The sequence below is a fragment of the Halichoerus grypus genome, chromosome 9 (genome assembly GCF_964656455.1).
Source record: "Halichoerus grypus chromosome 9, mHalGry1.hap1.1, whole genome shotgun sequence".
Taxonomy (NCBI): domain Eukaryota; kingdom Metazoa; phylum Chordata; class Mammalia; order Carnivora; family Phocidae; genus Halichoerus; species Halichoerus grypus.
The window spans coordinates 27,704,628-27,719,308 of record NC_135720.1 but is presented as its reverse complement, the minus strand read 5'-3'; the positions used below and the strand labels follow the sequence as shown (position 1 = coordinate 27,719,308).

Sequence of the window (14,681 nt, the reverse complement as noted above, 5' to 3'; positions counted from 1 at the left end):
TCCTTTTTTATACTTAAATCAGCAGGATGCATTCATTCAAACCACCCAGCCTCTGTCCCAGATAAGATTCAACAACAAAAGTTTGTTCTAACAGAAGAGAAAAAAAGAATTTTTCTAACAACGTATCACAATTCTGCAAACTTAAAAAAAAATCTAAACCATAAACTTTTTTCTTACTTCCTATTTTTGTACTCTGACCCCCTAGGCAAAGCTCTCAGAAAATAGATGTGCGCAGGCGTAAAATGGTGCCTTGCCACAATGCCTGCACCGGATTCGACGCTCAGAGGAGTGCAACGCTTTCTCCCTCTGACATGGAGCAGAACCCTGAACTCATCAAAGGTGTTCAAATGGGGAATTGCAAGAAAGAGCTTGATGAGCCACTGAAATCACAACTGCTTGGGGCTCTTACACTCTTGAGTGAAAGTTCCTATCCTTAAACCTTCCGTGGTCAGTACATCACTGTCTCTGCAAGCCAACAAAAAATGATTCAGGCCATGGGAAATGTCCACGGGAAGAGGCCTGAGGGACTGACTGCCTGCCACGACATCCCTCCCCTTGGCCTCGCACCAGCATTTGACAAGTGAAAACTCAGGGAGTTACACGGCTCAGACAAAGTCAGTGGAAACATCCCTGTGGGACCCATGACTCAGGACATACATAATCTTGGGTAAATCTGGCAGGATGTCTCATAACCTCAGGAACACCCTCTTGTGTCAGCACCTTGACAATGTGCTTTTCACTTCTCAGCTCGAACAGAAAGGGAGGTTAGGGACGATGCCAACACACCAACATGAATGAGTGTGTTTGCAGCACTGTGGGAGTTGGATCAAAACATTAAGAAATACCGAAGAAGCTTTACAAGTGTGAGGGCATGAAAAAAAACCCCTATTTAAAAAGGGCAGGGGGTACTTCTTAGCCATCCTTAGGACAAATGGATGTATGACTATACATGACAGTAATGGCAGGTTATGGATAGGTAATCTACAGTAAAAGTGACATTCTTTTAATACCAAATAAGTCTGTGAGTGACACAAGATCAACTCCTAGGGACCCTACCGTTAAAAGGCTTTGATCTCTAACAGCCTTCCCTGTTCTTACTAGAAAATTAATGGACAGCTTAAAATGAAATCATAAGAATTTCTGACATCTTCAATTTGACCTGAAGACCTTGAAACACAAAGCTCTTTTGAGAGACAGTTAATAGTCCTCAGCTAAAGGAGAACCATAAAAAAGAAGCCAGAATCTGGAAGTATAGAGAGTTAAAACAAAAACACACTGGAAAAAACTCTGTTCCTTAACTGAACTTTATGTGACCTTGAAAGCTCTCAGTAGTCTAAACTGTTTGATTTTCAAATAGGGAAATGCTTTATTTTATTCCTGTGCATCATGCACACTAACTTCATAGGAGATGTTTTCCATTTTAATTCACTGACCATGAAACTTAGGCTTGTGAAGATTACCTAGGCATTTCATTATCACTACCATATCAAAGCATTTATACTGGCACAATGTTTCCAAGTATCAGATTCTAATTCTCCTACAACTAAGAATTTTTTTTTTAAGATTTTATTTATTTATTTGACAGAGAGAGACACAGTGAGAGACGGAACACAAGCAGGGGGAGTGGGAGAGAGAGAAGCAGGCTTCCCACGGAGCAGGGAGCCCGATGCGGGGCTCAATCCCAGGACCCTGGGATCATGACCTGAGCCGAAGGCAGATGCTTAACGACTGAGCCACCCAGGCACCCCCAACTAAGAATTTTCTTAAAGTGTAAATCTTCTGGTAATTCAAAGGCTGCATAGCTATATTCCTCTTTTGTAACAGCAGAAAAAAAAAAACTTAGTAAAGGGAAACTGTAAAACTCTCTGGCTCATACTAAAAATTTATAATACAAATTTAAAAGTCCAAACCAAAGTTTTCCATGAGGATCCAGGAAATCACTGTCCCCAGGTTTTCCTTCCTGGTTGTAACCCATTATCCCAATTTCAGTCCCTGGTTCAACTGCTAAAATGATATAAGATTTTGCAAAGTTAAGATTTCTGTTTCACAACTTAAAAGATTTTATGGCTATCACTGAGGAACTCCTGAGGTAAGCCAACCTCCTTTAATGTATGTATTTTAAATTAGGGAATAGTTTAGGAATATTAAGAAAGACAGAAAAATAATATAAGCAACACTCCCACATACCCACCACTCAGCTTAAGAAATGAAATGTTTTAAATAGTCTTGCAGCTGCATGTGAATCACTCTCTTCTACTCCTTCATCCCCATTGGTAACCATTATACTGAATTGAGAATTTATGATGCGCATTCATGCATCCATACCATTACTAGGTGTGTATGATTGCTTTTTAAAGTTTCCATAAATGATACTGTACTCCATGTATCTTTCTGCCATTTGCTGATTTTGCTCAACTTTTTTTAAAGATTTTTTTTTTTTTTGCATGTCAAAAGTTTTATACAGAGGAACTTCAAGAATTTCTCTACTGTATGGTGACTAACATAACATAATAATAATAACAGAAGACTTTCTCTAGAGTATATAAGTAGGAGTAGATATGCTGGATATAGGACAGGCTAGCTGTCAACCTTCCTTGATAATACCAAAATCTTTAAGTGGTCATAAAAATTTCTACCACAACCAGGAGAGGCTCCCTTTCCTCTAACAACTTTGCCAACAATTGATATTGTCACACTTAACTATTTTTTTTATAAATCTAGTAGTTTCTAACGGTGTATTAGACACTTTAGATGATATGTTGTAGAGTTTGGATTCTGTTATACTCCTCTTATGAGTATTCAGTCTTATTCTAACAGGCAAATAAACTGTTGGTGGTTTACCTTGATCATGTGGGGACTTGGCTTTAGGTTTTATTAGGGTGGCTCTGTATCGGATTTGCTCTTAATTTTTAGTGCACTTCTTTAGTCCTGGTATGTAGTTTTTTATTCCTACGCTGTGGCCCTTCTGGAGTTTCAGTGGAAAACTCAGATTGCTCATGAAGCCCCTCTAACTTCAGGTTCAAATTCCAAAGTCTGTCTCTCCTACACTGGGCAGCTGCTGAAATTTCTGTTCAGCTCTCTTAAGACTTCTGGCTACTATTTTCCACCTGGGCTCCTAGGGTAAAACTCACACATGTCAGGGGTTAGCTGAGAGTTGAACAAGAATTTATACACAGGTTTTGAGGCTCTCTCTCTGTGGCTCCTTTATGTAGGGGGTATCGCACTCAATTTCCAGGCACTCTGGCAGCCTCACACTGACCCCTCTGACCATTAAGACTCTGGTTTTCTTCTGGAGTTTTATCTGTCCTGTGGCCCTGCTGATCAGGGAATGCCCCCCGAGGGAAAACCCATTTAAATGTGGATCTCTTATCCAGTGTGGTACCCTTCATCCAAGAATCAAAACCTCTCCAGTTTCTGACTACTTTTAGTCACTCACCAATGCTTCCAAACTGTTTTCCTTCTTAAGTGTTTTTCCAAAGTTTATAATTATTACAATTGGCAGGAGTAGCTGTGCAATAGAACCCACTCTGCCATTTCCAAAAGGCAGAACCTTGATGAACAGAGGCAAATCTTGATGTGCTCTCATTTCCTAATCTTTTCGTTCTATGATTCATGGTATTTTTAAGCCTTGTCTAAGAAATTCTTTCCTATCCCAAGGTCAGCTTGTATATTTTATTCTAAAAGTTTTTTTCTAAGGTATTTAAAAAATATTTTGGTTTTTAATTCACTTGGATTTCATTTCTTGTGCATGGCTTAAAGCAGAAATCCAATTTCATTTTATTTTTACGAGCAGATGAACAAATTTTCCCAGTCCCATTCCTGAAGAGTCCACCCTTTCCACTCTGATTCATGAAGTGCACTGTCACAAATCTAGTCTCATAAATATCTCCATCTGTTCCAGGCTCTCTCTTCTGTTCCAGTCTCTCTCTTCTGTTCCAGTGTTTGTCTATACCTACACGCATACTGTAATACCTTAATTATTACATCTTTATAGCAGGTCTTGTTATCTGGGAGAGCAAGTCCTTCCACTTTGTTCTCCAAGATTGCTTTGCCTTTTCTTGGCCCTTTGTTTTTTTCAAATAAATTTTAGAATCAATTTGTCAAGTCACATGAAAGCCCTGTTGGTGAGAATTAACATCTTTAAAATAGTAAGTCTTCTCATCCACAAATTTGGTATACTTTTTCATACATTCTAGTATTCTTTCATGTCTATCAATTTTTATAAATTCTCCACAAAATATTTTTGTTACTATATTCTATATTATATTTTAAAATATCTTTTAAAATGTTACTTTCTCGAATTATCTTTTCATCCAACTTACCCCAATTTACTCTGCCATATCAAATGAATTTCATCAAAATTGTTTACTGAAGCTATAAATTCTAAGATTTATTTCGTAATACACAATCTAAAGGATAACAATACTTTAACACTCCCATTTGCAAACCATTTTTTTCATGTCATGGATTTATCAAGTAAGTGTCTTATCTGATATACTTACCAAGAAGCTCCATGGTCTCTACTCTCAGTGTCCAGGAAATTAGAGTCCAAAAACATGTCTTTGTAGATTCGACCAACTAGGCAATACATATCTGAAGCAACCTGCCCTTCACTTTGCACCAGTGGGATCATAACATCAAGAGCTTTTTCTCTATCTCCAGGGAGATTTCTCCTAAGGTTGGAGGAGAAAAAATATCATTGTTTCAAGATAGATTATAGAAGCAATGCAGGCCAATTATCTTTTTAAAACTCTACTTGATATATTGATTCACATTAGTGAAGTTTGGCAGGATAAAGACAACCATAAGATTTTGAGAGTCCCCTGTAAAGCTCTGTCCTAAGCCTTTTTGTCTTTTCATCTATCGCACGTCTACTGGGTCTAACAAGGATCACTTCTGAGCTGCTTTCCTGATGACGGTGATAGATTTGCATTTACCCATCTATATAGTCCTTCTAATTTCATAGTCCATACTTTCACGGTTCATAGGTTCAAGGGCATGGAGTAGGATTAGGAATGCAGTCTGTGGCCTTAAATGGGGCAGTTGACTAATCCAGACAAGGACCAAACCCTGACTTTAGGTTTCAATGGCTTTTGCTCCAAAACACTGTACAGACTTAGTCACAGACAATACCAACAAACCAACTTTAACCCAAGAGTTGCCTAAAGTCCACGTGTGACCAGTTGATGATCTAAGGAAGATACTTTATGTAGATCATTTTAAAATAGCAAGTATGTGTAGATCATTGTCAAAACCAGATAAAAATTCTCTTAAAGGGACGCCTGGGTGGCTCAGTCAGTTAAGCATCTGCCTTCAGCTCAGGTCATGATCGCAGGATCCTGGGATTGAGCCCCGCATCGGGCTCCTTGCTCAGCAGGGAGCCTGCTTCTCCCCTCTGCCTGCTGCTCCCCCTGCTTGTGCTTGCTCGCCTGCACTCCCTCTCTCTCTCTCTCACTCTCTGACGAATAAATAAATAAAATCTTTAAAAAAATTCTCTTAAAAATTATTTCTTCGATCTTAAGAACATTATGCTAAGTGAAAGAAACCAGTCACAAAAGATTACATATAATATGATTCCATTTATATGAAATGTCCAGAATAGGCAAATCTAGAGACCAAAAGTAGATTAGCGGTTGCCTAGGTCTGGGAGATTTGGAGGGGGAAGGGAGAATGACTGCTAATGGGTTTCCTTTTAGGGAGATGAAAATGTTATATTTATTGTGTTGATGGTCATACAATTCTGTTACTATATTAAAAACCATTAAATTGTATATCTTAAATGGGTGAATTGTATGATATATGAATTATATTTCAATAAAGCTGCTACAAAAAGTTATTTCTCTCCTCCTCTATGACTTTAAATATATCTGCCTATGAAATTCCTTTTTGCACTTTGTCCTAAGTACCTTGAGTTTATAATAACCCTTCATACAAATATGCTTATCAATTCATCATATTGTATTTTAGGAAAGGTAAAGATAAAACACAAATAAAGAAAAATATAAGCGGCTCTATAGACTTTCAGTTTTCATTTCAAAAAAGAACATATTCCATTCCATCTTTCAAGAAAGATTTATTTGAGAGCCAGTTGGAGCTGGTAATCTCTGGAGGTCTCATCTCACTCTGTCAAATCTACAGAAAAAGATGTTTAATAAATGGGGAAATGGAACATATTTTCATTCTACACGTATTGATACAGTTAGCAAGTCCTACAGTTTGGGTGGATAAAGAAGGGAAGAAACAATCTCTGGTTGAATAGCACGCTGACTTTTTTCTTTGCAGACAGAGGCAGGAGAACCTAGTGATGAAGAGCACAGACGTCAGTATCCAACAGATCTGGGTTTGAGCCTCAGTTTTATGACTTGCTAACTATGGGCCTTGAAGAAAAGGTATTCAATGTCTCCAAGCTTTGGCTTCCTCATCTGTAAAATAATCAAGCCTTAAGTGACACACAGCATGTGGCCCAGAGACATGATGTCTCTCCCTTTCTCTTCTACTCATTCTTTTCAGTTGTAGTAACTACATATATATTCAACTCCCACCATGGAAGAGAGCAGCACAACTAACAAGCTTTGGACAGCTCAGTGCTTTGGGCCTCTGTGTGGCCAGAGCATGGCCGGTGCCTGTGGTGACTCTGGGTAAGACGTGGCACTGAGGTATGTGCCATGATGTAGACAGAAGGCCCAGAGGCAGGACTGGAAGTAGCAGCTTTCAAGCGGGTCTTAGCAGATTCATGGATACATGCCCTAAAATGTGCCCAGTGGGGTTCTGATTATAATTAGATATGTTCAGAGCAGTGAAAATGAAAATATTCTCTGGTTACCAGGAATATGTTCATCTAGACATAATTACCCTTACCCTACTTAGTAAATTTTTTAAAAAGATTTATTTATTTATAGGAGAGAGAGAGAGAGAGTGGGGGGAGGAGGGGCAGAGGGAGAGAAGGAGAGGGAGTCTTAAGCAGACTCTGCGCTCAGCACAGAGCCTGATGCGGGGCTTCATCCCATGACCCCGAGATCATGACCCCAGCCAAAACCAAGAATCAGACACTTAATGAACTGAGCCACCCAGGCATTTGTAAATTTTTAAGTAAATAACCACTTGGGGTTGAGCATATTTGCCTAAAAATAACATCATATTTGTGCAATTTAAAAAAATTCTAAACAAGTATAAATAGTAAAAATAAACTCAGAGAAAAAAAGAACTTTAAGAATTTAAGGAATAACATGGAGGACATTAGGGGAAGGAAGGGAAAACTGAAATCAGAGAGGATGACAAACCATGAGAGACTATGGACTCCTGGAGACAAACTGAGGGTTTCAGAGGAGAGGGGGATGGGGGGGAATGGGGTAGCCGGGTGATGGGTATTAAGGAGAGCACGTGTTGTAATAAGCACTTGGTGTTATATGCAAATAATGAATCATTGAACATTATATCAAAAACTAATGATGTACTGTATGGTGACTAACATAACATAATAAAAAATAAATTAAAACAAAACAAAACGAAAGAGAATTTAAATATACAAACTGTAAGGGCTTTTTTTTTACTGACAAAAAAATAAAAAAACCAATGTATATGCTTCCTATATTTTATATGGTTGAAGTAGAAATATTAATATTACATTCTAATAGGGAGTGGCTTCAATGCTATGGCAAAAAAATACCCTAGGAAGAAAATGCAGGTTACAAAATAGTATGTTAGCATACGGTGGACGGAAATTTTCCTTCTTACCTATTCAGTGCAAATGCATAATGAAACTTCACATGGTGATGGGAAGCCAAATCAAAGGTTGGCAGCTTTTCTAACGTCTCTACCAGCTTCACAATAGAATCATAGTCCTTTCAAACAAGAGGAGAATAACACAGAATTAAACTACTAGGAGAAAGTTCTGACAATGAGATGACTTCTGACAACCAGATATTTGAATCCGAGAAGGGTGTTAAAAAGAGAAGTAGGATCCATGGAATACTTTCAAGAATCTAGAACCAAAAAGAAATTGTTTTTTCTTAAATAAGAAATTTGGATTATATAGATAAAAACCTTAAAATATAGTTACCACAACTGACCCCCAAACAGTTCACCATCTAGCATGATAATACTCTATTGTTTAACTATGGGTGGTTTACTTCTCCGTGGAGCCAGATTCCTGGCATACAGTGTCCTATCAATTACTTTCAAAGAAATGATTTTCAAAATATCAAGGCCATGGAGCAAATGACTGAACTTCTAAGTAATAAGATGATGTCATTTCAAGCTCCCCTAGTCTTGGGATCTGAAGTACCACACCTCTACATGTATGCCAATTTCTGTTGTTCTCATGAAGCTTTACATGGGCCTGAAAGGCTGGGAATAAAAAACTAGAAGTCATTTAGATTTTACTATATAAAAATCTATTAGCAAATCTCCAACTCAGAGAGGATTTCATTCTGTTTACCTTATTTTAGAAAATTTAAGACATGTCAATAAAATTAAATGGCATATTGGTGTGTTTTAAAAAGTTATTTTTATAATTAATCAGTTGCATATTTCTTGCTCCTGGCTAGTCAGATCTAGCACTACCAATTTCAAGCAACAGAATTCCAAGGAGTAAGAGCTATGTTCAGAAAGCAACCCCCCCCCCCCACATTTCTGCTAGTTGCCACAACACAGCTTTCATTTATTGGCTGACAGGTGTGTCTGAGGCTAACAAAATAGAAGAGATTGTCCCCAGGTTAGCTATGCACACAGATTTTTCTTTTTGTTCTTCTGGAGGAAAAAGTCAGACCTTTACCATACAAGTACTTCATTACACAATCACAGATGGCTAACTCATAGGAGTCTTTTTCATTCATCATAGATTCTCAGGATGAAGAGCTTAGAAAAGTCAATTAAAAAAATTACATGTAGTGGCATGAATGACCTCTCAGCTAACTGAAATTGGATGCTAACTCTCCCTTATTCCTTCAACATGCTACATGATGAAGAGTTTCCTTTAAGCATCTTCTCACCTGGATATCTCTGTAGGAAAGTAAGAGGTTTATGACAATATCTGCTGTCAAGACTTCAATATTATCTACTCGTTGCCGAATTCTTGCCAATTCAGCTGCCAATTCTTTACCAGTGTATAAATTTCGAGCTTTCCTGATATCATTGAGTATAGATTCCCGGAAATACTGGCTGGTGAGAAAACACATTTCAAAGAGTTAATACTAGAAAGGATTTCAAAGAAAAGCAACGATTGTATAAGGAAACAAATGACATTTGCAGCATTTGTAACTTTCAATTCACAGGATGCCTAGAATGAACACCTCATAGATCTTGCATTATTAAGAAATTTGGGAGTCCTATATATATATGTTTAACACTCTGCTTTGCTTTAGAAAGACTTAGGTAAAGATCCTGCATCTTAATGAATTTTCCAAGAACCTACCATGTACCACTTGAAACGCCAAAACTTTATTTTTCATTTTACTGTTTTGCGTAGAAATTGTTCCAAATAAATCAGGGATGCCTCTGATTTGAACAAAATATAGCCTTCACTTTCTGACTCAGCATCATCACATTACCATAAATGGTTTTTCTTAACTAAAATATAATCATGCCATCAGCAATTTTGGCAAAATTCTTGCTCTTATAGTAAAAGTCTGTGGACATTTATTCTGACACTATTTTTGTACTTTGAATATATATATATTTTTTATCCCTACCATTACTATAATGTAGTTAGCAGTCTTCTTTTGCCCCCTTTCTGATCTCAAGTTGTTCTCTTGTGAATACAGTGAACTATGTGGCATCTCTTTTATCTACTTAGAAGATATCATACTTTTATTTTTCTGGTTCTTGGCTGTGTGCTATATCTAAGAAACATCCGATAAGATGCACAAATAAAGGATGCAGAACAGCACTCCATTATCATCATCAAACGGCATTATTCAACTTTACCTAGAACTTGCTTGTGCCACCTTCAGAAGTTGAATGAAACGATCCACAAGAGGTAAGCAAATGGGTCCAAGAAGCAGCTCGAAGTTCGGTTGCATGAGCTCTGTCAACCCCTTCATGAAGCTGCTATCACAGCAGTAGACCTTGTTATGTGGAGTGATCATGTAAGGGACAAATGTGTAGTTCCCAGTGCACATCTGTGGAAAGAGGAGGCGCCGGGAGGGGGTGAGCTGGCCTGGAGACTCCACACGAATGAAATCCCAAGTCCTACCGCACTGAGTCATTTTAAATAGTCATCCTGAATGTGAAGCTAAATAGAAAAACCTCATTTCTTATTTATGACCTATGAAAGTGGAAATTTCCTCCAATTTCTTTAATTGCTTATTGCAAATAATTAGGACTTACAGATGATGCAAAAAAACAAAACCCCAAAAATCCCAGTATGGCATAGCTTCTATCAGTCAATTAAATATTTATTCATCACCTCTCATGGCTAAGGCATTATGATATATGTATGCTGCAGGAAAAATAGAGTAGTTTTAAAAACACAGCCTTCAGCCTTCGGGGAATTTAAAATTTAATCACAGAGACACAGCATCAATACATGACAAGAATAAGAGCTAACGTTTAAGGGCTCTGCACCTGACAGGCTCTGCTGTGAGTGATGCCGAAACAAAGCTGCTCCCTCCAGGCTGCTCTGTCATGGTCATGGCTCCATTAGCCTTCTAGTTACTAAAACTAGAGACCCAGAAGTCTTCCTTGAGGCTCCCATTTCCTTCACCACCCATATCCTATCGAAATCCGGTCTGTTCTACCTCCAAAATAGATCTCTTATTTGTCCATTTCCCTCCACCTTCTCTGCCCACGTGGAAGATGAGGCCACCAACATACCCAGCCTAAGCCACCGTCACTGGCCTTCAGTTGGTCTCCCTGCTTCCACTCCCACCCCCCAATCTATTCTCTACCCAGCTGTCAAAGTGATCTTTCTTTTTCTTTCTGATTTCAAGTTTTTATTTAAATTCTAGTTAGTGAACATACATGGTAAAACTGGTTTCAGGTGAAGTTATGATTCATCACTTAAAATGACCTTTTAACAACCTATATCAGATCACTTCCCTCAGCTGCATAAGGCTCCCCTCCTTGCTCCTGGGATGAAGATAAGACATGTCCCAGTGGCCTACAAGGGACTGAGAACCCAAATCCTGCTTCTCTCTCTGGCCTCAGCCCATGCCATTCTCCACTCACTCATCCTGACCTACTATAGATTCCCAGTGATGCCAGGTGAGGGAACACTAGTGCAAGCAAAAGTTGAGCTGGGAAGAAGAAAGAGGAAATTGGACTGGACATCCCTGAGTAAGTCAGTCTGACTGGATCTTAGAGCTCGGGCAAGGGATGTGAATGCAAAACTCAGGATTTTGAACTGTACGTACTGGGCAGTGAGAATCATGGAAGGATTCAGAGCACGAAAGAAAACATAATCACAGTCCTAAATGGGGTTACCTAAAAAGAGTGGTATCATTAGCAAAAACGCAAAAATTCAGAAAGCAGAAGCAGACTTCATTGTTTATGAACATATTACAGTTGAGGGCACTTGTTATATATCAGATAACAAATCACACACAGAACCTGACTTCCAGTTAATATATGAGAGGAACTTCAAGAGGTTGAAACCTGAGTTGGGGTGGGAAGCGTGAAAGTTCACTATTAAAAAGGCTGAGATTTAAGGAGGGCAGGACACTGAAAGTCAGAATGTCCAGAAGAAAGCTGGAAATATGTGATTGGAACATAAAAGAGTTTCCAACAAAAGTACAGACCTGGGAAGCATTTGGTATGGTTGAATCTAAGGAAACATGAGAGACCTCTAAGAGAAAAACCATAGAGAGGAAAAAAAAAAAAAAGGCAGAGGGCTGACAAGTAAAATGAGAAAAGTGGGAAACCCTATCACTGTTTTAGGGAGCACAGCGAGCCCAGATTACGGATCCTAGCCATTTCAGCATTATGGGGAACAATACATCACTTCGCTTCCCCTTAGAACAAAACCAATGAGAGCAAACATTGACTCACACTTGCCATGTGCCAAGAATGAATGGTCATGCGTTCCCAATAACCCACCGAAGAAGGTACTGCTGTCTCTGTTTTTTTTTTTTCAAAGATTTTATTTATTTATTTGAGAGAGAGAGCACAGGCAGGGGGAGGGGCAGAGGCAGAGGGAGAAGCAGGCTCCCCGCGGAGCAGGGAGTACTGTTGTCTCCGTTTTATAGGCGAGGATTCAGACAAGGCTCAGAGAAGGTCATGCAGCTGGTCTGTGATGCGTTTGGGACTCCAGCCCAGGGACTCTTCTCTAGAGGGTATGCCATTATTGTTAGAGGGGTCAGCACCCTCCCCAGTGGCCTCCGTATGCTGACCCACCAACACTTCGCCTCAGGTCACCTTTGTGGAACTCAAGCTACTGCCTCACAGCAAACACACGAGAACTGATACATGCCTTTACGGCCAGAATGAATTACTTATTCAATATTCTTTAAGGTACTTGTTGTATGTCAGGTAGTGAGGCAGAAACTGGACCTGACTTCCATTTAAAGTAGGAGAAGATCTTCCAGAGGTTGAGATTTGATTTTTCAAGCACATGAAATTGTTCCTTTCTTAGGTTCTCCTTCATGAAACAATAATTTGGAAAGCTAGTCAGGAAGAGGAAAAATAAACATATCCTGCTTCTAAAATGTTTCCGAGATCCCACAGCATGTCCACCAATTTGATCCTTTTACCTGATCTATCGCCTGAGCAGAAAAGAAAGGCGAGTGCACCAGAGGTTGCTTCCCAAAGCTTCTAGAGCTTTAACTATGAGTGGGTTAAAAAAGAGCAACAGAATCAAATACCCCTGTCTTAGATAAGTACTATAACTCAAAATTCAGAAAGAAAATGCTCTGAATCTTCCAAGTCAAAAGTTAGAACAAATAGATGAAAAGCCAATAAACCAGAAAAGCACTATTAGCATTTCGAAATAGTATTCTGCTGCTGCTGGATAAAGTTCTGTATCCTCAGAAGCCTTAATGACACAATGACACATGTCATTGTGTCTAAGACATGAAATAGGATACATAACTATTGAAATACTGGGCATCAGGGAAAAATGCATCTGTATAAAACTAATTCTGGGAAAGAATGACTCTCAGATGTCTGGGTGTATAGTAGCAGCGGAGAGGTAAAGACAGAAAAACGAGAGTCATGCAAACAGCAGAGAAAAATGGATTCCTGCAACCGTCTCCTTCAAACCCCATGGAATAAGGCTTCAGAGTCCTCACAGAAAATAACCAACATGCTAAGGTCTTCCTAAGTTCCTGGCCTCACTGCACTTTTTGGAGTCTCCTTCCTATGTTTCTAAGGCAATAAATATATTTTTTGCCAATTCCCCATTGTTGGGGAAGTGATGAAGCTTCAGGAGCCACATGGATGCTCCTAGGCCTGAGCTAAGACCCCTGTGAGCGTGCAGTGGGGAGAAAGTGTGAGGGTTGCTTGTGACACTGCTTTTTATTTGTTGCTGTTTTGTTTTTAAAGAAACCAACTGCTGAGAAAAGCACTTTTTTTCAGAACGATGAAAACTAGACTATTTATCTCCCAGGTTGGCTCACTCATACCTCAGGAATCTTACTACTACAATTTCTGTTGACAGATTGCTGTTGTACCCATAGTTTGAAACAACTGATAATCCAAAGCAAATTAATAAAGAAAACACCGTGTGATCAAGAACAGACACCTTGGGCGGAATAACTGCCTTTTATTAATAAGGTACTAATTCTAAAATATTTAAGCCTGCCTCTTGAAAAAGAAAGACCATATCTTAAATTTCAAAGCACTGAGGCATGCTCATAAAATAACAACAGCAGTCTCTCTGGCCCATGTCTGTGTTCCTGGCTGTAAAAACCTGCAGTTCAAAACTTAGTCCTATTCTATGATCTTTATGTAAAAAAATAATGCTGATTCTGTTTTTCAATTTTTAAAAGCTACATAAAGATGAACATAAGTGTATGTGTGTGGAAAATGAATTAAGTTTCTGGGAAGAAATGTACTCAGCATTCAAACATATTGAAATATCGGCTCAAAACCCTCAACTCTTGAGAAGGACACCCAGCCCCTGAAGCCCAGGAGCTTACTCAAGCCAACAGGTGACCTGTTCGTCATGGGCAATACTCGGAAACCTTATAACCCTGCTTCTCCACATGTCTGATCTGCCAGTGGTCATGATTAGCTCTTTCTTACCAGGTCTCCGGTAAAGGCCACCTCCTCTCAAAGACCTTCTGTGACTACTTGGTATATGGCCACGCGCTCTTCAGCACATTGCCTTGAGTTAATTTTCTAATATGTGTCTTTGCTGATTTGCTTATCGACCTTCTCCCCGAACTAGACTCTGGCACTAGTCATTTGCTGTCTCCCGGAGCAGTTATGAATCTGGCTGCCTCCATTTTCAACTGCCATAGTGAATCCCTGTGGCACCAAGCCCAAAGCCTGGCACACAATACATGTTGGATCAGTATTTGTTTAATAAAACTGTTACACGAAATAGATGTCTGAAGTAATAATTGCTCATTTCCTGCAGAGATGTGAGGAATAAAAGTGCATAATGACAACTTTATTTATGTTGCAATGAGTCTCTGACTTGGTACAATCATAACAGTAAGTTTTAAACTTTCTGGTCTAAGGAAAAACTACAATTGTATTTTTAATCTTATCATCTTAAATCAATTCAGGGGCAGATCTTTATG

At 39.0% G+C, this 14,681-nt stretch overlaps 1 protein-coding gene across 4 annotated transcripts in view; it reads right to left on the bottom strand.

Annotated features, from left to right (window-relative positions):
- Positions 1-14,681, bottom strand: part of MAP3K5 (mitogen-activated protein kinase kinase kinase 5) — a 191,932-nt gene that overhangs the window by 108,270 nt on the left and 68,981 nt on the right. For all 4 annotated transcript variants that reach the window (XM_078054681.1, XM_078054679.1, XM_036097478.2 and 1 more), the window contains 4 exons: positions 9,925-10,118; positions 8,991-9,159; positions 7,735-7,841; positions 4,503-4,673 (listed from right to left, as the gene is read on the bottom strand). In XM_078054681.1, coding sequence (XP_077910807.1) covers positions 4,503-4,673; positions 7,735-7,841; positions 8,991-9,159; positions 9,925-10,118 — 641 coding nt within the window. The remainder of the gene's footprint in view (positions 1-4,502; positions 4,674-7,734; positions 7,842-8,990; positions 9,160-9,924; positions 10,119-14,681) is intronic.